At 46.0% G+C, this 22,694-nt stretch overlaps 1 protein-coding gene across 3 annotated transcripts in view; it reads right to left on the bottom strand.

Moving 5' to 3' along the window:
• The window catches only part of IMPG1 (interphotoreceptor matrix proteoglycan 1), a 1,628,305-nt gene that overhangs the window by 60,276 nt on the left and 1,545,335 nt on the right, over positions 1-22,694 (bottom strand). For 2 of the 3 annotated variants that reach the window (XM_069235643.1, XM_069235645.1), the window contains exon 15: positions 4,161-4,371. In XM_069235643.1, coding sequence (XP_069091744.1) covers positions 4,161-4,371 — 211 coding nt within the window. Of the gene's footprint in view, positions 1-4,156; positions 4,372-22,694 lie in introns of those variants that run through there. The other variant, XM_069235644.1, reaches the window with a different exon arrangement.

The following is a 22,694-nucleotide window of genomic DNA, read 5'->3' as shown; positions in this document are numbered from 1 at the left end:
AATTTTGCCTAGTTGACCGTGACTTGCGCCAGACTGGTTAGTTTTGAATGCCTGATGAAAGAGTCAGGTATGACAGGGTTACAGCAGCCAGGAACTTGTCTATCTGGTGCAATGGCTGGGCAGTTGTTGTTTACTTCACTTTACAGTATCCAGGAGGGGGATTATGAAGCATATCATGCAATAATCAGGTGAGGCATGTTCATACCTGTGTATTATATGCCAAATATATGCAGGATGTAGATTGCATTCATGATGGAGGGGTGGAGAAAGAGGGGGTGCAGCTTGATTCAGGGATATTTTAAGGCTTTTGGGGGCCCTCAGTCAAACGTATTTTGGGGGCCCCTGTTGAGATTGGAAACAGCTTTGAATTTATGATCCAGTTTCAGCTCTTTCATGCCCTCTTTGTCCAGGTCACTGACAGTGCACAGGCACACTCGTCCAAATTCTAAATTTGTGTACATCTAATAATCAGGGCTAGTGATTTGTTTTCAATATTCTAACACAGTAGTAGCTCACCGATATTACTGCAAATAACCTCTGTGAAACCCTTCCATTTCTCATATGCGAGGTCTTGTTATGAAAAAAGTCTGTACTAGACTCTCACACATCACCCACATTAAAAATAAATTACAAGGAAACAATATTCAAAACAATCTGGTTAAGAGTTATTCAAGGTCAGCAGGGCAAGACTGAAGAATAGAGCTGGCTGTACTTGGGGTCCCATTGAAAGGATGAGTCCCTAGGCAACAGCCCATTTTGCCCATGCCTTAAAATGTCTCTGGCTTGATTCATGGACCAGATGGGTCACTTGTGTTGAACTGAAATGCATGGTGATCGGTAGTGGACAGGCTGTTCCACAGGCTGGGGCTACCACTAATAATCTGTGGCCACCCCCTTGTTTTTGGGTGTCCAGGCGACACTCTTTTGCTGGGTCTTAGTTGCATGCTCTAATGTATTGTACCTACCAGGCAAAGCCGGCACGGAATGTGCAAATTTCTGAGGGTGGCAAATCTGATTGTGGATACTGTGGAGGGGATTTGTATGTGTCTCTCAATGACTCTCTGGTTTGCCCTAGTATCTTGTAAACAGTGTAATATGATTTCTAACCCTCAGTCAACTCGTATCACCCTCTGACTAATACCTCCTTTCCTCAACTGTTCTCCATACCCCACATTTTCTCTCCACCTCTCTCCCTTCTGACCAGACACATCAGGCTCTCTACCCACAATGCACTACTGCTGTGCCCAGGGAGATATTAGCATTTTGAGAAAGAGTGCTCCATCCATATGCCTACCTCGTCTCCGCCATTCTGTCCCTTTTTTAAATTCCCATTAGACCTTTTCTTCTGCATCTCCTGCCACTTTCCCCATCACTTCGAGGTTACATTAAGCCAATATAAAGTGGCATTCAAAAGTTTTTGACGTTTTCTTTTCATGTGGTTGTGCCCTCTAGGGCCTAACTATAGTTACATGACCATGTTTCTTAAAAATGCTTTTTTCATTGTGATGTCCTCTAGGGGCTGTTCCGCGCATTACAGTCTAAAGCGAAAAGTTTATTTCTGATATTTTTTTATTGGGTGTATAATAGGATAATTGTATATGTTTTACTAATCTCTCCTTATTACAGCTATGACCATGACTCGGGCCAACTTAGCAAACTTATTACACTATGACTATTTGAACACTCTTGATGTGTTTGGGTGACTCTGCTAGTTTATTTTACTCTTTACTCCTCCATAGCTGTCTTGTGTCTCTTTTTTGGTAATTGTGCTAGCCAGCCAGCAACTCTGATGGCGGGGTGGTGAAAGTGGTATTCTGTTGGCAGATTTAAATTAGGATGCTAAAATGCAACATTCTCATTTTTGGGTGCAGACAGAGGAAGAAGGTAAATGGAAGTGTTTTAGTTATATGCAGGGCCACTGGAATTATGTGGCAGGAAAACATCAAATTATGAGGCAGGGGTGATCAATTTATATGGCAAGAAAAGTCCAGTTATGAATTTACAACGCAAGTAGCTCTAAATCAAGCAAATGCAAGACCCATTGCATTACAAATGCATGTTTACCTTACTCTGTCACAGTGCCTGGGCTGCCAACTCCTTAACAGACATGACACATGACATCGATGAGTCAGAGAGGAGTCACCACATAAATCTGTAGTGCTGAGCGCAAGGACACTGCCAGCTCTCTCTGCAGACTGCATTAAATCCAAACATGTGTCTAAACACTCAGCCACACACCAGAGCTAAAAAGGCATCTCGTTCCAAATCACGCATGGGAAGCAGTGTGTATGTCACACCACAAGTTGACTTGAGTCTGTGCAGATTCGATTTTCTTGCCTTCCTGCCTGCAGCCAGTCTACCACACCCTTTCCCAACTCTTCGCCGAGTGGATCCCAACCCACCCTGTGACAAGTTGGGAAAGGGTGGGGTGGCAATGCTGTCTACTCCCCGATTGACGTGGAGCATTAGAGCTACAGGGCTTTCATTGGAAACGATCAGGGCTAACTTTACCCCCACGTCATCAGGGGGTGGAGACTGGGCCTTGATGCTTAGTCTTTGCCGAGCTGATGACCTCACAGGCCTCATGGCTGTGATATTGTCAACCCTACAGATACTTAGACTTTGGGCCCATCCAGGGGAAGTAACGCTGTGAAAGCACTGTTGTCATGTGCCCCCATTACTATTATCGACGATCACAGCAACAACGCGATGAGCGGGGCAGACAATGCCTCAAGCTCTAGAAGCTTACAATTGTATTTGAAATAGCTTTAGCATTGCTATGGTTGTCACGTTTTTACTGTAAATGTAAAGGGGGCGGAGCCCCGACACCTTAGACTGAAGCAGACACTTCTTAATGTGCCAAGGTCACTAATAGTAATCCAAATCTTTGCCACGTTGAGTTGCGGTGAAAATTGCTCTCCGCGTATAACATGTACGGTGGTTTCCCTCAACAGGCATACGTGTTGTACTAATGTTTCCCTGGAAACAAAACTAATACCACATATGGTGGCGTATCTTCCAAAATAGACTTTCTTTTTATTCACAGAAAACCCCTGGTCAGTTTATCAAAACTAAAACCTATTTTAATTCTGTACTGTAAAAAGAGCGTCTACCTGTCGACTGCATTCTTCCGAGAGGTTGGTAGATCCATGTGGCCAAATATTTGTGACGACCTAATTCTGTAGGGTGCGGGCACCTCTAAAATGTGTTTACTCACCTTGATGCTGATTCGCAAAGCCATTTGTACACCATAGATGGACGTATGTGCACAAATTACTCAAAATGTCACTGCAAGTTCACATTGGTACTCACATAATGTACATTTACGCTCACAAAGCGATCTAACCACATTAACCATTACACCACTGTGGTACAATATGGGGGTTATTCTAACTTTGGAGGAGTGTTAATCCGTCCCAAAAGTGACGGTAAAGTGACGGATATACCACCAGCCGTATTACGAGTTCCATAGGATATAATGGACTCGTAATACGGCTGGTGGTAAATCCGTCACTTTTCCGTCACTTTTGGGACGGATTAACACCTCCTCCAAAGTTAGAATAACCCCCTATGTGTGAGCAAATCTGCCAAGAGGGGAGGGGAGCTGGGATTACAAGGCATGGATTCGTTTCGAAGTGGGTGGAAAAAACGTAAACGTGGAAGTTTATAGACATTCACAAACATTTCTAAGGCACGTTTACCTCCTACACACAGTTGGAGATGTATTCCCATAACGGAGAATAACACATCTACCTGTGATATGAAATGAGAACAGAGGGTCTTAAAATTAGTGCTGTAGCAGGGGAAATGGTTTTCCACAAGAAACACTATATTTTCCGCTTAAAGAAAAAGTATAGTACCATTGGTAATATTGCAAACTATTTACCCATTAATAAATGTAAACGCGTTACATTTACACATAACGAAAATACCTTGCTGTGGATAGAAATTGGAATTCACAAAATATTTTCTGACCTGCTACAGGAAAATTGCATGTGTTAAAGCTTCCTGGACATCCTCAGTAAATTCCACACCAGTCAGAAATGTACTCCAACAGCAGTTGTAAATATATGGGAGCACCGTTCAGACATTTTTTATTAAGAACGGGCTCCAAGTGTTATTCACAATGTTTACATTGTTACCTAAGAAAATACACTTACCTGCAGACAGCCCCCTTTCCTGAAACAATTTCACATTTTCCTTCGTTGACACACAGATTGGGTTCAAGCTCGCAGAGACTTTGACAAGGCAGTCCATCCATGCTTACATAACCAGGTTTGCAAAGGCAGTCTGCCTCTTTTGTCCATGAATTCATTATGCACTCTGAAAATGCATCACATGCCATGAATTTGCACGGGTCTGCTTGGTCAGCTGGAAGAGAAGAGATACATTGCTTTAATGGGTTCTCCGACACACCCTCAAAGAACACTTCTACGTTTGCTAGCTGTGCAAAAGGGAAAATATTCCTATATTATACAACAATGCCAACAGAGCTCCTCATAATTCAGAACCATAGTGTTAGACCTGGCAACCTTGGTCTGGTTTCTCCTAACGTTTTGCCTTCTTACCTCCTGTTTTTCTGATTTTATGTTTGCTAGTTTTAGAATTCTGTGCAATTTACCACTGCTAACCAGTGCTAAAGTACAGGTGCTCTGTACTCTAAACATGGTGATATTGGCTTATCCACAATTGGCATATTTAATTTACTAGTAAGTCCCTACTAAAGTGCACTATACGCGCCCAGGGCCTGCAATTTAAATGCTACTAGTGGGCCTGCATCACTGATTGTGCCACCCACTACAGTAGTCCTCTAAACATCTCAAGCCTGCCGTTGCAGAGCCTGTGTGTGCAATTTTAAACTGTCATGTCGACTTGGCAAGCGCATCCACTTGCCAGGCCCAAACCTTTCTTTTTATTACATGTAAGTCACCCCTGAGGTAGATCATAGATAGCCCCAAGTGCAGGGTGCAGTGTATTTAAAAAGCTTGACATGTACTTTGAAGTTTAACAAGTCCTGGTATTAAAAAAAACAACAATTAAATGTGATCTTCACTACTGCAAGGCCTGTCTCGGGGTTACCTTGAAACAGTCTTTGAGTGTAATTTCCAGTTGGGAAAAGATAGAAATTTGGTGTTTGGTGTCTCTGGACTAACAATTTAAAATCACAACTTATGGTGAAGTCGGATTATTAGAAAGTTGGCCTGTTCTTACTTTAACAAATATGTGCCTCTGCCTGAGTTATACCTGGCATCTTTGGCGTGGTGTCTCCTGCCTTTTTGCCTATGCTTCCTTTATTTTTGACTGTCTGCTGGACTTTGTTTTTGCTGTTTTTTGGTACTCTGGGCACTTTACCACTACTGACTAGTGCTAAAGTGCAAGTGCTCCATGTATAAATCATGTTTATGATTGGTTATCCCTGATTGCACTAGAGGTGCCAGGGCCTGTAAATCATATGTTACTAGTGGGCCTGCAGCACTAGTTGTGCCACCCACATAAGTAGCTCTGTAATCATGTCTCAGACCTGCCACTGCAGTGCCTATGTGTGCAGTTTGTAAGGAAATGGCTCCCTGTTGCAGTTACCCCCCACTTTTTGCCTGATACTGATGCTGACTTGACTGAGAAGTGTGCTGGGACCCTGCTAACCAGGCCCCAGCACCAGTGTTCTTTCACCTAAAATGTACCAATATTTCCACAATTGGCACACCCCTGGCACACAGATAAGTCCCTTGTAAAAGGTACCAGTGGTACCAAGGGCCCTGTGACCAGGGAAGGTCCCCAAGGGCTGCAGCATATGTTGTGCCACCCTAAGGGACCCCTCACCTAACACATGCACACTGCCATTGCAGATTGTGTGTGTTGGTGGGGAGAAAAGGCAAATTGGACATGGCATCCCCCTCAGGATGCCATGCACACAAAATGCTGCCTGTGGCATAGGTAAGTCACCCCTCTAGTAGGCCTTGCAGCCCTAAGGCAGGGTGCACTATACCACAGGTGAGGGCATAGCTGAATGAGCAATATGCCCCTACAGTGTCTAAGTGTGTTCTTAGACATTGTAAGTACAGTGTGGCCATATTAAGTATATGGTCTGGGAGTTTGTCAAAAACTAACTCCACAGCTCCATAATGGCTACACTGAATACTGGGAAGTTTGGTATCAAACTTCTCAGAATAATAAACTGATGCCAGTGTTGGATTTATTAAACAATGCACACAGAGGGCATCTTAGAGAGCCCCCTGTATTTTACCCAATTGTTCAGTGCAGGACTGACTGGTCTGTGCCAGCCTGCTGCTGAGAGATGAGTTTCTGACCCCATGTGGTGAGGGCCTTTGTGCTCTCTGAGGACAGAAACAAAAGCCTGCTCTGGGTGGAGGTGCTTCACACCTCCCCCCTGCAAGAACTGTAACACCTAGCAGTGAGCTTCAAAGGCTCAGGCTTTGTGTTACAATGCCCCAGGGCACTCCAGCTAGTGGATATGCCCACCCCCTGGACCACAGCCCCCGCTTTTGGCGGCAAGTCCAGGGGAGATAATGATAAAAACAAGGAGGAGACACCCAACAGTCAGGACAGTCCCTAAGGTGTCCTGAGCTGAGGTGACCCCTGCCTTTAGAAATCCTCCATCTTGGTTTTGGAGGATTCCCCCAATAGGAATAGGGATGTGCCCCCCCTTCCCTCAGGGAGGAGGCACAAGGAGGGTGTAGCCCCCCTCAAGGACAGTAGCCATTGGCTACTGCCCTCCCAGACCTAAACACACCCCTAAATTCAGTATTTAGGGGCTCCCCAGAACCTAGGAAATTAGATTCCTGCAACCTGAAGATGAAGAAGGACTGCTGACCTGATGCCCTGCTGAGAAGATGGAGACACCAACTGCTTTGGCCCCAGCCCTACCGGCCTGTCTCCCCACTTCGAGAAAAACTGCAACAGCGACGTGTCCCCCAGGGTCCAGCGACCTCTGAAGCCTCAGAGGACTACCCTACATCTAAAAGGACCAAGAAGTTCCTGAGGACAGCGGCCCTGTTCACCAAAACTGCAACTTTGCAACAAAGAAGCAACTTTTAAAGACCACACGTTTCCCACCGGAAGCGTGAGACTTTCCACTCTGCACCCGACGTCCCCAGCTCGACCTGCGGAAAACTAACTCTACGGGGAGGACTACCCGGCGACTGCGAGCCCGTGAGTAGCCAGAGTTGACCCCCCTGAGCCTCCACAGCGACGCCTGCAGAGGGAATCCAGAGGCTCCCCCTGACCGCGACTGCCTGCTTCAAGGAACCCAACGCCTGGAAATCACACAGCTCCTGCAGCCCCCAGGACCTGAAGGAACCGAACTCCAGTGCAGGAGTGACCCCCACGGCCCTCTTCCTAGCCCAGGTGGTGGCTACCCCGTGGAGCCCCCCCCCCTTGCCTGCCTGCATCGCTGAAGAGACACCCGGGTCTCCCCATTGACTCCTATTGCAAACCCGACGCCTGTTTGCACTCTGCACCCGGCCGCCCCTGGGCCGCTGAGGGTGTACTTTCTGTGCCTGCTTGTGTCCCCCCTGGTGCCCTACACAAACCCCCTGGTCTGCCCTCCGAAGTCGCGGGTACTTACCTGCTGGCAGACTGGAACCAGAGCACCCCTATTTCCATTGAAGCCTATGTGTTTTGGGCACCACTTTGACCTCTGCACCTGACCGGCCCTGAGCTGCTGGTGTGGTAACTTTGGGGTTTCCTTGAACCCCCAACGGTGGGCTACCTTGGACCCAACTTTGAACCCTGTAAGTGCTTTAATTACCTGTGAACCTAACAAATACTTACCTCCCCCAGGAACTATTGATTTTTGCACTGTGTCAATTTTTAAAATAGCTTATTGCCATTTTTGCCAAAACTGTACATGCTATTGTGATGATTCAAAGTTCCTAAGATACCTGAGTGAAATACCTTTCATTTAAAGAATTGTTTGTAAATCTTGAACCTGTGGTTCTTAAAATTAACTAAGAAAATATATTTTTCTATATAAAAACCTATTGGCCTGGAATTGTCTTTGAGTGTGTGTTTCTCATTTATTGCCTGTGTGTGTACAACAAATGCTTAACACTACCCTCTGATAAGCCTACTGCTCGACCGGACTACCACAAAATAGATCATTAGAATGATCTCTTTTTGCCACTCTCTTACCTCTAAGGGGAAACCTTGGACTCTGTGCACACTATTTCTTAATTTGAAATAGTACATAGAGAGCCAACTTCCTACACAGTTTTAACTGTAAATTCGACTTGCCAAGTGTACCCACTTGCCAGGACTAAACCTTCCCTTTTCTTACATATCAGACACCCCTAAGGTAGGCCCTAGGTAGCCCCAAGGGCAGGGTGCAGTGTATGGTTAAGGTAGGACATATAGTAATGTATTTTATATGTCCTGACAGTGAAATATTGCTAAATTCGTTTTTCACTGTTGCAAGGCCTGTCCCTCTCATAGGTTAACATGGGGGCTACCTTTAAATCTTATTAAAGTGTAGATTCCCTTTGGGAGCGGATGGACATGTGGAGTTTGAGGTCACTGAGCTCACAATTTAAAAATACATCTTTTAGTAAAGTTGATTTTAAGATTGTGTGTTTGAAAATGCCACTTTTAGAAAGGGAGCATTTTCTTGCTTATACCATTTCTGTGACTCTGCCTGTTTGTGGATTCCCTGTCTGGGTCAGTTTGACAGTTGGGCTGGCTGCACCTCACACTACACAGTCACACAAAAGGAGCTGGGGTGTAGTCTGCATTTCCTGATGAGCCATCTGTGCTAGGAGGGGGGAGGGAGGAGTGGTCACTTACACCTAAAAGGGCTGTGCCTGTCCTCACACAATGCAGTCTCTGACCCCCTGGTGAGTGTCTGGGGTCCTGGCCTGGGCAAGGCAGGATTTCACATTCAAAAGAGACTTTACTTTGAAGTAGGCCTTCTTCAAAGGGGAAATTGGGTATAAGAAGGGCACCCAAAACCACAGACTTTGGAACACTTCTGGAAACAAGAGGAACCTCTGCCTGGAGAACAGCTGAAGAGCTGTGGAAGATGAGCTGCCCTGCATGTGACTGTGCTTTGTGGAGCTATCCTGCAGTTGCTGCTTCTGCCAGAGTAAGAGGGCAAAGACTGGACTTTGTGTGCCTTCCATCTTGTGAAGAAATCTCCAAGGGCTTGATTTAAAGCTTGCCTCCTGTTGTTTGAAGTCTCAGGGACAACAAAGACTTCTCTCTGCCAGCACCTGCTCTGACAAGTGGTTCAATATCCAGTCCCCGAGCCCTTGAAAGGAAAGCTGGTGGAAATCCAAGGAAATCGACTTCGGACGACTTCGGAGCGCCGCCGCTGCCGAATACGGTGACGCCGCCTGCAACCGACTCCGTGATCTTTGCTGGAACGCGACGATCTTCGCAGGCCCGATGCCGCTGCAACCCCGTGGAAGTCTGTGACTCCGTGGAAGTCGCCGCACCATGTCGTGACCGACGCCGCTTGAAGTGCTCGGATTCAACATTTCGCACAGACGCCGCGACCCCCGACTTCACGCATCGACTTGTTTTCACTCTTCACCAAAGGTACTGTACTTGGGGGTCTACGCGACTCCGGATCCGCCGCCGCTGGTGTCGGCTTGTTGGGAACGACTCCGTCACAACGCCGTGTTAACACCTCATTGAAGCATTTTGTGTTTCTAAGCGCTATTTTTGAGTTTAATCTTTAAAAATGTATAACTTGATTTGTGTATGTTGAATTTTTTTCGTTTTGGTCTTGTTTTGTTTAGATAAATATTTCCTATTTTTCTAAACTGGTGTTGTGTCATTTTGTAGTATTTTCATTAAGTTACTGTGTGTGTTGGTACAAATACTTTACAACTAGCACTCTGAAGTTAAGCCTACTGCTCTTCCAAGCAACCAAAGGGGTAAGTAGGGGTTAGCTGAGGGTGATTCTCTTTTACCCTGACTAGAGTGAGAGTCCTTGCTTAAACAGGGGGTAACCTGACTGTCACCCAAAGACCCCATTTCTAACACAATTCAACCTGGCAAGTGTACCCACTTGCCAGGCCCAAACCTTCCCTTTGACTATATGTAAGTCACCCCTAAAGTAGGCCTTACGTAGCCCCATGGGCATGGTGCAGTGTATTTAAAAGGTAGAACATGTACTTGTGTGTTTTACATGCCCCAATAGTGAAATACTGCCAGATTTGTTTTTCAGTATTGCAAGGCCTATTTCTCCCATACGTTAACATGGGGACTGCCTTTAAATATCTTAAGTGCAGTTTCCCATTGGGAGCAGATAAAGAAATGGTGTTCAGGGTCTTTGAACTCACAATTTACAAATACATATTTTGGTAGAGTTGGTTTTTAGATTGTCTGTTTGAAAATGCCACTTTTAGAAAGTGGGCATTTTCTTGCTTAACCATTCTGTGCCTCTGCCTGCCTGTGGAATCCACGTCTGGGCCAGACTGACATTTGGGATGTTTTTGAATTCGTTCTAGACAGTGACACAAAGGGAGCTTATGAGTGTCCTGCATATCCTGATGAGTCTTCTGGGCTAGAGCAGGGAGGGAGGATCTGACACCTGCACCTGAAAGGGCTGTGCCTGTCCACACACAATACAGTCTCCAACCCCCTTGTGTGTGTCTGGGGCAAGGCCTGGGCAAAGCAGGATCCTGTGAACAACAGAGACTTTCCTTTGAAGTTTGCCTACTTCAAAGGCAGGAATGAGTATAAGTAGAGGAGACCAAACCCTAGATTTTTAGAATACTTGTGGGTCAAGAGGGTTCTCTGCCAAGGAGTACTGCCCCTTTGCTGTGTGTGCTTTGCTGGGTTGTCCTGCAGTTGCTGCTTTTGCCTTAAAGAGGACAAAGACTGGAGTTTGCTGTGTATCCTGCTTGTAAAGATTCTCCAAACGCTTGGACTGAGCATGCTGTCTGTTATGAAGTCTCAGGGCCATCGAAGACTTCATCTGCCAGCACCTGAGCTCTCGTGCTGAGACCCCTAACATGCCAAGTGGTGCAACATCCAGTCTCTGAGCCCTTGAAAGGAGAAGCTGGTAAACCCAAGGTGAAAATCCATGCTCTGGAGTCGAGCAGCAGAAAAACTGATGCTGTGCGGCTAAAAAATCAAAGCAGCCGCAGTGAAATTGACGCAGCGCAAGCTCAGAGCAGATTCATCGCTGCTGTGCGTCTGGATTTTGTACGTATCATCCCTGGGCATCAAACCCTGCAACCTCACGGCACAGACCTGAGGTTGCTTGTCTGGAAACAACTCATCTCTTCCCTGTGAGGAAAGAATCACTTGCCTGGCAGTGAAAGAGATCGATGCATGGCCTCACTTGCGGTTAAGGAATTGACACATCGCTTGCTTTTCCAATGCACTCTCGTCTGTGCAGCTTTATTTTTTATGCATACCAGGTACTTTGAGCTCAAACAACACATCCATTGACCTGTATGGAATAAGACTCTTTTTACTTTGAAAATTCAGATATTTGCTTGTGTATGCTAGATCTTTGTCGTTTTGGTCTTGTTTGATTGAGATAAGTAGTGCCTACTATTCTAAAATGGTATGGAGTCCTTTTGTGGTGTTTTCACTGTTTCGCTGTGTGTGTTTGTACAAATACTTTACACAATGCCTCTGAAATAAGCCTGACTGCTTGTGCCAAGCTTCCAAGGGGGTGAGGAGGGTTATTTTAGGGGTGTATCTCGCTTATCCTGACTAGAAGGAGGGTTCCTGCTTGGACAGAGTGCAAACTGACTGCCAATCAGAGACCCCATTTCTAACAGCCTGTCTCTGAATACACGTCTGGGGTGGGTGACAGCTGGGCTTTGTGTGTTCCCTCTAGTCAGCCACACGAAAAGGGAGCTGGGGTGTGACGTTTACATCCTGATGGCCCACCATCAGGTTGATGGGCCTTTCTTGGCTAGATGGGAGGGAGGAGCTGATACTCACACCTGAATAGGGCTGTGCCTGTCCCCACACAAAGAGCTGCACAATCCCCTTATGGATGGTTGCCTGGTGGCCGTCCGTCTGAATTACACAGGAAAAACTGCGCTCATAGCCTGGAAGGATTACCAGGGTATTTATTTGATAGCTTTTATAATGTCAGATATATGGTAGTTTGGGTGAGGGATGATTTTATCAGTCACTCTGCCTCTGTTCTCTGCTCTTAATGGCCTTTTCTTTTCTTTCTCTCCAGGTGGTGCTGCTGGGGAATGTCGTCATTCCTTGGTTAAACAGCAAAGGGACAAGGCATCAGGTAAGTGTGTCTGGGGTTTTTGTGGGGAAAGGGGTAGTGCTTGTGAGGGAAGAGGAAAGGGGTTCACCGATGGAGATTTCTGGCTTCTTAATGCTCCCCAATGTGTGAACCAGGTTCTGGTGGTACCTTAGTGCCTTTACATGCAGCCCCAGTTGGCCCGTTTCCCTTCCCTCTCCTTTTCCCCAGCCCCTCCTTTTCTCTCCCTCTTAATTAGTGGCAGTGCTATCCACCTTCCGTCCTCCCCCGAATAGGGTCCGTAGCTTTGACAGCTGCGTCCCTCCTGGAATGTGGCTGGGAGCGTGCGCCTGTCATTTCTCTATTCTCCTCTGATGTTGGCGCTCCTCTCTTCCCTCTCGTTTGCCTGCCTTCCTCCGATGTCCACTATCGTCACTACTCTTGTTGCTCTCCTCTCTTCCCTCTCACTCGCCTGCCTTCTATTGATGTCCACTATTCTCGCTCCTCCCGTCACGCTCCTCTCTTCTCTCTTGCTCCTCACCTGGCAGTCATAAAGACTTCCGACTGGTGGATCTCCTACTGTCCCCCAGGGAAACCGGGGAAACGGTCCGTCCCTGGTTGCGGCTCCTGCGTCGTCTTCCTGTGCCACGGCTTTCCCTTCATACCCCTGTAGAATGTCTGGAGCCAGGGATGTAAGTGCACCTTGTGCACTTCAAAGGCCTCTCTTTGAAGTGTCCCCCACTTCATAGGCTCAAGTGGGTATAAGTACTGGACCCCAAAGCCCACCATATCAGTACACTTGTGGATCTGAGGACATTCTACCAGGAATAAGGACTGCTGTGCTGCCAGGAGGGACTGCTGCTCTGCTGAACTGCTTTGCTATGTTGGCCTGCTGCTTCTTTCATGGGAGTGAGAAGAACAGGACATTCTCCTCTAAATCCTCTAAATAACTTAAGTGACTCAAAGGGTTTGGTGGCCGGCCCCTGTTCTGTGGTCTCAGGGCCATCAGAGACATCCTATAACCCTGCTCAGCTGCTGGACTCTGCCAACTGTGAATCCTGTCCTGCCAAGAGGTGCCAGTCCAGTCCAGGGCCTTGAAAGGGGACTCTGCAGCTGTTTTCCTGCAAAAAGCAAAGCATCAACGCCATTGTGCCAATCGGAACCGCTGCATCCTCCCTCAGTGCTGACGCGTTGCTGCTGCTGTCGAGGTTGAGGACATCACATTGGTGACTGTGCGGCTTTGGATTGACGCATCACCCCCAACCCCGGCACATTGTTTTCACATCAATGGCTGTGCGGCTTGATGATGACTCATCGCCTTCATTGCAAGGGGTTTGACTCCACACCTCGAGGACATTGCGTCCATGACTGCGCAGGTCGACGATGATGCATCCCCCTGCGCAGATTGGAACAGACTTATCACTTCCTCAACGCAGATGCATCCCTCCATCCAAGGTACTTTTCAGTGCGCCCTGCATGGGTCCTGTAGCCAGACTGCCCTTTTTCGCGGTCGGCCTGAACATTAGATTTACCCCAGTCTAGCATAACCTCAAGTCACCTTTTAGAGCTATTGATTTCTAAGGGCTCAATGCAGTTTATTCTTTAAAAATGTATATCTTGAGTTCTACCTATTGGATTTTTGTTGTTTTGGCCTTGTGTTACTCATAAAATGTTTGTTACGCCTGACTGCTCTGTGCCCAGCTACCACAGGGAGAGCACAGGATAATTTAGGGTGTGTATCTGATGTACCTTGACTCGGATGGTGGTCCCTAGCTGGACAGGGTGCATACCTCTACCACCTAGAGACTCGGGCCCATATTTATGGGCTTTGTGACTCAGGGCAGTGCAGCAAGTCACCTGGCTGTGTTGCCCTGGATCACAGGGAAATGGCAGGAATGCCTTGGATGTATCCAATATGGCACATTCCTGTCCTTTCCCCTGTTCTGGCTCCCTTTTGGCTGCCTAGCACAACCATGGTGCAAGGGTGTCTGCATTGCATGCAGAATGTGTTTTGTGCAGGAAGGAATACCTTTCTGCACAAAAACTATCTTAGGAGGCTTTTTCCTCTATCTGTGTGTGCTGCAGAATACAGCACACACAGAAAGAGGAACAAACAAGGAGAAATAAACATATTTCTCCTCCTTACACCTCTCCTGGGGAGGTGTATCTTTTTAACACATTCAAGGGTTTGCAAGTTCTTGTAAATCTGGGAATGTGTCAAAATCCATGATATTGTGCGGGAACACACATGATACAGCCACAGAAACTCCATCCTGTGCAGAGTAATGTAACGCAGCATTTTGCTGTGAGTTACATCACTTGAGATTTCTGAAGTCATGCAGGGCCATGCAAGGTTGCCTTACATGACTTTATAAATCTCACTTAAGGTTTGTGTCGCTCTTGCACCCTGTTGCGTGGTGCAAGATCAACGCAAACCAGGTCATAAATATGGCCCCGATTTCTAACATGTAGTCAGTGGCCCAATATGTATTATTTTTGTGTCAGTTCCATAAGTTCACAACTAACAGGTTCCCTCCAGCATGTCAGCAGTCAAATAAGTTCCCTACTGCTAGCAATTCTTCCACAGTCGTGTGAACAATGTGACAAGTATATTCAGCAGTCCGATTTTCAGTAGTTTTGATTAAGTACAAACTTTTAACTTGAAAGCAGTTTAGATATCTCAAGAAAACTCCCCTGCCTAGATTGAGTCTGCGCCATGGAGAAGTCCTATGAATTGCACATGTTACGAACATGCAGAATGGCAATTCCTTGCACAGGATATTGTCGGATCATGCAGCATCTAGCAATAAACAGAGGAAATTGCCAGACCGTACCGTAAGGCCATGAAATGAACAGGATAATTTACATATAAAGTGGTACCACCATTACTTGGGTTTGTTGATATTCACAGGATATTGCAAAGGCCAGGTTTGAGATACTGACTGCACGTGGTATTGCATTAGCAAACAGAACTGAAATGCAGTGTTTTACCGTGACCTACTGTGTTGTCATAGCATTTTCAGATACCACAGATACCACAGTGGATAGTCCCATGCCACACAGCATTACACTGCATTATGGAGAATGTCGCTAGGCTGCGCATTGTACATGATTCTCCAAACAAACTTAGAATGCCCTGGTACCCACATGTGTTTTATTCTATAAAACATATTTCCAGACCCTAGGCTAATAACGTGCAATTTTTACGATAGTGGCATATCGCACAGTAGTGCCATGACCTTCTCATGCTATTACCAGGACACACATGCTATTTTAAGGACTAACATACTATCATTTATTCTCCAGTATTTGTCAGACCAAGCAGCATTGTGGTGCATTGCACATAATGTTGTCATATCGTAATCACAGATCATTGTCATGCACTGTACAAAATAATGTCATGACAACCAATAATCACCATCAAGTATTCACCATTTTGTTCAGAATCATAAGTTGAAGAAGCGACAGAGAACTTTGAGTAAAAGGCCCAGGAAATGCAAATTATATGTGAAAAAATTTCACATGTTCACTCCTAAGTTATCATGACCTATGTCCATCGAAGGCGGTCCAAGAGAGTTTTGTCACCATTACCTTCTTTGTCAAAAAGTTAACTTCATTCAGGGTCATTTTATCTTACATCTTTAATTCAAGATTAGTTTTCAGGTACTGGAAGTCACCGGTAGAGTTTTAGAACATATTTTGTTCCCTACCTAGTGTTCTGAAGTGAATGTAAAATGATGTATGGTGCACACTCAAGTAAAATAGTAATTACGTTCAGACTTCAATTTGGAAATACCAGGCATCTGAATTTTCAATACATAACAGTCCTGTAAGATGCAATCGTTTCATAGACACATATTAACTATCTTCCAGATTGTACCTTTGGATCAACTGTCTAAACAAGTGTAACATTTAATTTCTAACAGCACTACAAAACATGAGATAATGAGAGCATCCCATTTAAATTTGTAGTCTTGTAGGTTTGCATATAACAGGCTATTTATTGTTCAATTGTTAGAGGCAGATATCAGGGTGGATCTGATTCACAAACTGAGGGGCATATTTACAAGAAAGTGGGGCATCAGTCCCAATACGCTACTGTTCTTGCATGCCCCTAACTCCACCTGACACCATGGTTGCGCCATACTTACAATGCGGCACACCATGGCAGTCATTAGCACAATAGCGTCAAAAAATGTTATGCTTTTTTGGCGATTTGCCACACTAGCTTCAAAAATGTTGATGCTAGTGCAGCAAAGCACAGGGAGGCTCATTGATTTCAATGGGTGTGTAATTTCAAGGCCTGCTCTGAACAGACGTTAACAATTACGGAAAAACTTGTGCAGTGAAATGTAAATTTCACTGCGCCATTTTTTTGGCCCTTCTAATGGGGGAGCACCCCCTTGCATACATTATGCATGATGCAGGCATAATGTGGTGCAAGGGGTTACAAAATGGAGTAATGCTTCATTGCGCCACTTTGTAAATATGGTGTGGGAAAAAGGCCACCTTAGTGCCACCTTAGCATCGAAAAAATGACTCTGTTGGTGCAAGGTGCTTGCACATATGACCCTTTACTTTGTAGTACATAAAGGAGAATGACAAAATGCCACTCACAAACCTACGAGTGTAATGGGGAGATCATCACACATTTAAGTTTAATATTTAGTAGTAAAGCTGGAAAAGGGGGTATTATTAATACTAAATGGGAGGATTTTAGGGGGGAATTAGAGGGGGTTTATGGAAGGCTTAAAGGGTGGTTTAGGGAGGGGCAGGAATCCACCCCCAACAGAGTAGGACCATTCCTATTCACAACCTACAGTTCTAAAGTTACTACAGCCAAAAATAACCCAAAACATTAGTAAGTGTGCTCCAGCTCAGAGCTGGATAAGTCCAGCACCACACATGGCCAACCACTGGTGCTGCAACAACCCTCTGTTAAAAAACAAGAATGGAGAATGGACTTAACATAACACCCCATAGGAAATAAGGTCACATTAAATTAACTTCTTTAAACTAATTAAAAATAGTTCAATCTTAAAAAAATGAAATGGAAGTAAAACATATTTTATTTTAAAATATTACAATAACCATTTTTGAATGTAAAAAAGAATGTAACATCAATTTGTATTAATATAACTCAATTTCTTTTAATTATCTCTATACATCACCTTTAATAATTATTAATATATAGTAACGTATATATTATTTTAGGCATGATTTGTTTTTAGTTTAAACTTCTGAAAAATAATTTATTTCAATGTATTATATTAAAAAAGAAATACATTTTAAATTTAAATTAAGTTAATAGTGCTAGTGTTCTATCATTTTTAATGTTTGTTCCACAATAAAATAAATATATAAAAAAATTACCTTAATATTTAACATCAAAATGTGTACTAATATTTTTAAAGGCTAATAAAATTTTTTACTTTTCCCAGTACATTACTATAGATAGAGCTCCCTTGCTGGCGCAGAAAATTCCACATGGAAAATTATTGGGAAAACTTTAACATTTTATTAAAATTTTTAAAAACAAGTAACTGAGAGAGATTCAAGATCTTGCAAACATGCAGGGGTGGTTCTTCCACGAAGGAGCGGCACCCCACTGGGAGCTGCAAAATAGAATGATATTTTAATATTGTTTTATTTTCCAGCTGCTGACTAAGCCAGCAGGTGCAGGGAGGGGTCTGGCTGCTCCATGGGAGGGCGAAGGAGGGGGAGACGGGTCAGTGTGCACTAAGTGTGCATGTGTGTTTGGCCGGCCGTCTTAGGCTGGCCAAATTGACATGTGTACTTAGGTTTCTCCAACCCAGCTGTGTTACACAGCCAGGCTGGAGAAACTGCACAGACCCCAGTGCACTGTCTGAGTGGAAGAAAAAACCACTCAGAAGCTGCTCAGACCAATCCTGATGCTGCTGTCATGCTAGGTTTCGCATGAGAGCAGTGCCAGGATTGCTGGGGATCCTGTACTGGTGTCCCAGGGAATGCTGGGACTGCTGAGACACCATCACAATCTCAAGAAGAGGATCGAGGCGGTGGCAGCAGCAGGTAAGTGTTTTTTAAATATATTAGTTTATAAACCTCCCTATACCCTCCCTCCTCCCCTGCCCCTCCCCTTGAGATTTGCAGCGGCCGCTGCTGCAAACATGAATTATAAGCACCGGAGTATGTGGAGAGAGATGTAGTTCAACAGCCAGAGCTGCCGACTTTGGGCCAGGGGAACCAGGTTCATGTCCTGGCGTCGGCTCAAAATCTTGTGATTCTGGACACATCTCTTAATGTCCCTGTACCAAAACCCTCTCCCCTCACACAAAAATGAATCTGACCTTTTGTAATGTAATCTGATGCTCAAGCAAAGTGCTCCAAAGCCCTTGGACCCAGTCTGTGCTGTATATAACTGCCAAAAAAATGTAAGTTGTTGACTCAGTATTCCATGGTGACTAGGGAGCTTGACAGATTTCTTAGTTTCCCATCTCATCTGATCTCCAGTCCAGTTGCTGCAGACTCATCGGGAGATAACTCCTGCCATGCTGGCTCTGCTGCTGCTTTGATATAAGTGATCACTGTAGGAGGCTGGACTGGCTTGTAGTGAGTACCAAGGGGTACTTGCACCTTGCACCAGGCCCAGTTATCCCTTATTAGTGTATAGGGTGTCTAGCAGCTTAGGCTGATAGATAATAGTAGCTTAGCAGAGCAGCTTAGGCTGAACTAGGAGACGTGTGAAGCTACTACAGTACCACTTAGTGTCATATGCACAATATCATAAGAAAACACAATACACAGTTATACTAAAAATAAAGGTACTTTATTTTAATGACAATATGCCAAAGTATCTTAGAGTGTACCCTCAGTAAGAGGATAGGAAATATACACAAGATATATATACACAATAGCAAAAATATGCAGTATAGTCTTAGAAAACAGTGCAAACAATGTATAGTTACAATAGGATGCAATGGGGAAACATAGGGATAGGGGCAACACAAACCATATACTCCAAAAGTGGAATGCGAACCACGAATGGACCCCAAACCTATGTGACCTTGTAGAGGGTCGCTGGGACTATTAGAAAATAGTGAGAGTTAGAAAAATAACCCTCCCCAAGACCCTGAAAAGTGAGTGCAAAGTGCACTAAAGTTCCCCTAAGGACAAAATAGTCGTGTTAGAGGAATAATGCAGGAAAGACACAAACCAGCAATGCAACAACTGTGGATTTCCAATCTAGGGTACCTGTGGAACAAGGGGACCAAGTCCAAAAGTCACAAGCAAGTCGGAGATGGGCAGATGCCCAGGAAATGCCAGCTGCGGGTGCAAAGAAGCTTTGACTGGACAGAAGAAGCTGAGGTTTCTGCAGGAACGAAAAGGGCTAGAGACTTCCCCTTTGGTGGACGGATCCCCCTTGCCTTGGAGAGTCGTGCAGAAGTGTTTTCCCGCCGGAAGGACGCCAACAAGCCTTGCTAGACGCAAATCGTGCGTTTAGCGTTTTTGGACGCTGCCGGGGCCCAGGAGGGACCAGGAGGTCGTAAATTGGACCTGAAGAGAGAGGGGACGTCGAGCAAGACAAAGAGCCCTCACTGAAGCAGATAGCACCCAGAGAAGTGCCAGAAACAGGCACTACGAGGATGCGTGAAACGGTGCTCGCCGAAGTTGCACAAAGGAGTCCCACGTCACCGGAGACCAACTTAGAAAGTCGTGCAATGCAGGTTAGAGTGCCGTGGACCCAGGCTTGGCTGTGCACAACGGATTTCCGCCGGAAGTGCACAGGGGCCGGAGTAGCTGCAAAGTCGCGGTTCCCAGCAATGCAGCCCAGCGAGGTGAGGCAAGGACTTACCTCCACCAAACTTGGGCTGAAGAGTCACTGGACTGTGGGGGTCACTTGGACAGCATCGCTGGATTCGAGGGACCTCGCTCGTCGTGCTGAGAGGAGACCCAAGGGACCGGTGATGCAGCTTTTTGGTGCCTGCGGTTGCAGGGGGAAGATTCCGTCGACCCACGGGAGATTTCTTCGGAGCTTCTGGTGCAGAGAGGAGGCAGGCTACCCCCACAGCATGCACAAGCAGGAAAACAGTCGAGAAGGCGGCAGGATCAGCGTTACAGAGTTGCAGTAGTCGTCTTTGCTACTATGTTGCAGGTTTGCAGGCTTCCAGCGCGGTCAGCGGTCGATTCCTTATCAGAAGGTGAAGAGAGAGATGCAGAGGAACTCGGCTGAGCTCATGCATTCGTTGTCTAAAGTTTCCCCAGAGACAGAGACCCTAAATAGCCAGAAAAGAGGGTTTGGCTACCTAGGAGAGAGGATAGGCTACTAACACCTGAACGAGCCTATCAGCAGGAGTCTCTGACGTCACCTGGTGGCACTGGCCACTCAGAGCAGTCCAGTGTGCCAGCAGCACCTCTGTTTCCAAGATGGCAGAGGTCTGGAGCACACTGGAGGGGCTCTGGACACCTCCCAGGGGAGGTGCAGGTCAGGGGAGTGGTCACTCCCCTTTCCTTTGTCCAGTTTTGCGCCAGAGCAGGGGCTAAGGGGTCCCTGAACCGGTGTAGACTGGCTTATGCCGAATTGGGCACATCTGTGCCCAAGAAAGCATTTCCAGAGGCTGAGGGAGGCTACTCCTCCCCTGCCTTCACACCATTTTCCAAAGGGAGAGGGTGTCACACCCTCTCTCAGAGGAAGTTCTTTGTTCTGCCATCCTGGGCCAGGCCTGGCTGGACCCCAGGAGGGCAGATGCCTGTCTGAGGGGTTGGCAGCAGCAGCAGCTGCAGTGAAACCCCAGGAAGGGCAGTTTGGCAGTACCAGGGTCTGTGCTACAGACCACTGGGATCATGGAATTGTGCCAACTATGCCAGGATGGCATAGAGGGGGCAATTCCATGATCATAGACATGTTACATGGCCATATTCGGAGTTACCATTGTGAAGCTACATATAGGTAGTGACCTATATGTAGTGCACGCGTGTAATGGTGTCCCCGCACTCACAAAGTTCAGGGAATTGGCTCTGAACAATGTGGGGGCACCTTGGCTAGTGCCAGGGTGCCCTCACACTAAGTAACTTTGCACCTAACCTTTACCAGGTAAAGGTTAGACATATAGGTGACTTATAAGTTACTTAAGTGCAGTGTAAAATGGCTGTGAAATAACGTGGACGTTATTTCACTCAGGCTGCAGTGGCAGGCCTGTGTAAGATTTGTCAGAGCTCCCTATGGGTGGCAAAAGAAATGCTGCAGCCCATAGGGATCTCCTGGAACCCCAATACCCTGGGTACCTCAGTACCATATACTAGGGAATTATAAGGGTGTTCCAGTAAGCCAATGTAAATTGGTAAAAATGGTCACTAGCCTGTTAGTGACAATTTGGAAAGAAATGAGAGAGCATAACCACTGAGGTTCTGATTAGCAGAGCCTCAGTGAGACAGTTAGTCACTACACAGGTAACACATTCAGGCACACTTATGAGCACTGGGGCCCTGGGTTACCAGGGTCCCAGTGACACATACAACTAAAACAACATATATACAGTGAAAAATGGGGGTAACATGCCAGGCAAGATGGTACTTTCCTACACAACCCCCCCCCAAACGAAGGACAATAAGACTAGCCATTACCTGATGAGTCTTCATTGTCTAAGTGGAAATATCTGGAGAGTCCATCTGCATTGGAGTGGCTACTCCCAGGTCTATGTTCCACTGTATAGTCCATTCCCTGTAGGGATATGGACCACCTCAACAATTTAGGATTTTCACCTTTCATTTGTTTTAGCCAAAGTAGAGGTTTGTGGTCTGTCTGAACAATGAAGTGAGTGCCAAACAGGTATGGCCTCAACTTCTTCAGAGCCCAGACCACAGCAAAGGCCTCCCTCTCAATGGCAGACCAACGCTTTTCTCTAGGGGTCAACCTCCTACTAATAAAAGCAACAGGTTGATCCTGGCCCTCAGAATTAAGTTGTGATAGGACTGCCCCTACTCCTAATTCAGATGCATCAGTTTGGACATAGAATTTTTTAGAGTAACAAGGGCTTTTCAGGACAGGTGCAGAGCACATGGCCTGCTTCAGCTCCTCAAAAGCTTTCTGACAGCTTGCTGTCCATAATACCTTTTTAGGCATTTTCTTGGATGTGAGGTCATTAAGAGGGGCTGCAATGGAGCCATAGTTCTTAATGAACCTCCTGTAGTACCCAGTGAGGCCTAGGAAGGCTCTCACCTGAGTCTGAGTGGTAGGGGGAACCCAATCAATAATAGTTTGGATTTTCCCCTGAAGTGGTGCAATCTGTTCCCCACCAACAAGGTGTCCCAGATAAACCACCTTACCCTGCCCTATCTGGCACTTTGAAGCCTTGATAGTGAGGCCTGCCTTTTGCAGGGCCTCCAAAACTTTCCATAGGTGGACTAGGTGATCATCCCAGCTGGAGCTAAAGACAGCTATATCGTCCAAATATGCTGCACTGAAAGCTTCCAGCCCTTGCAGGACTGTGTTCACCAACCTCTGAAAAGTGGCAGGTGCATTTTTCAAACC

The sequence above is a fragment of the Pleurodeles waltl genome, chromosome 5 (genome assembly GCF_031143425.1).
Source record: "Pleurodeles waltl isolate 20211129_DDA chromosome 5, aPleWal1.hap1.20221129, whole genome shotgun sequence".
In the NCBI taxonomy this organism is placed as follows: domain Eukaryota; kingdom Metazoa; phylum Chordata; class Amphibia; order Caudata; family Salamandridae; genus Pleurodeles; species Pleurodeles waltl.
This window is presented reverse-complemented; position numbering and strand designations above follow the sequence as displayed.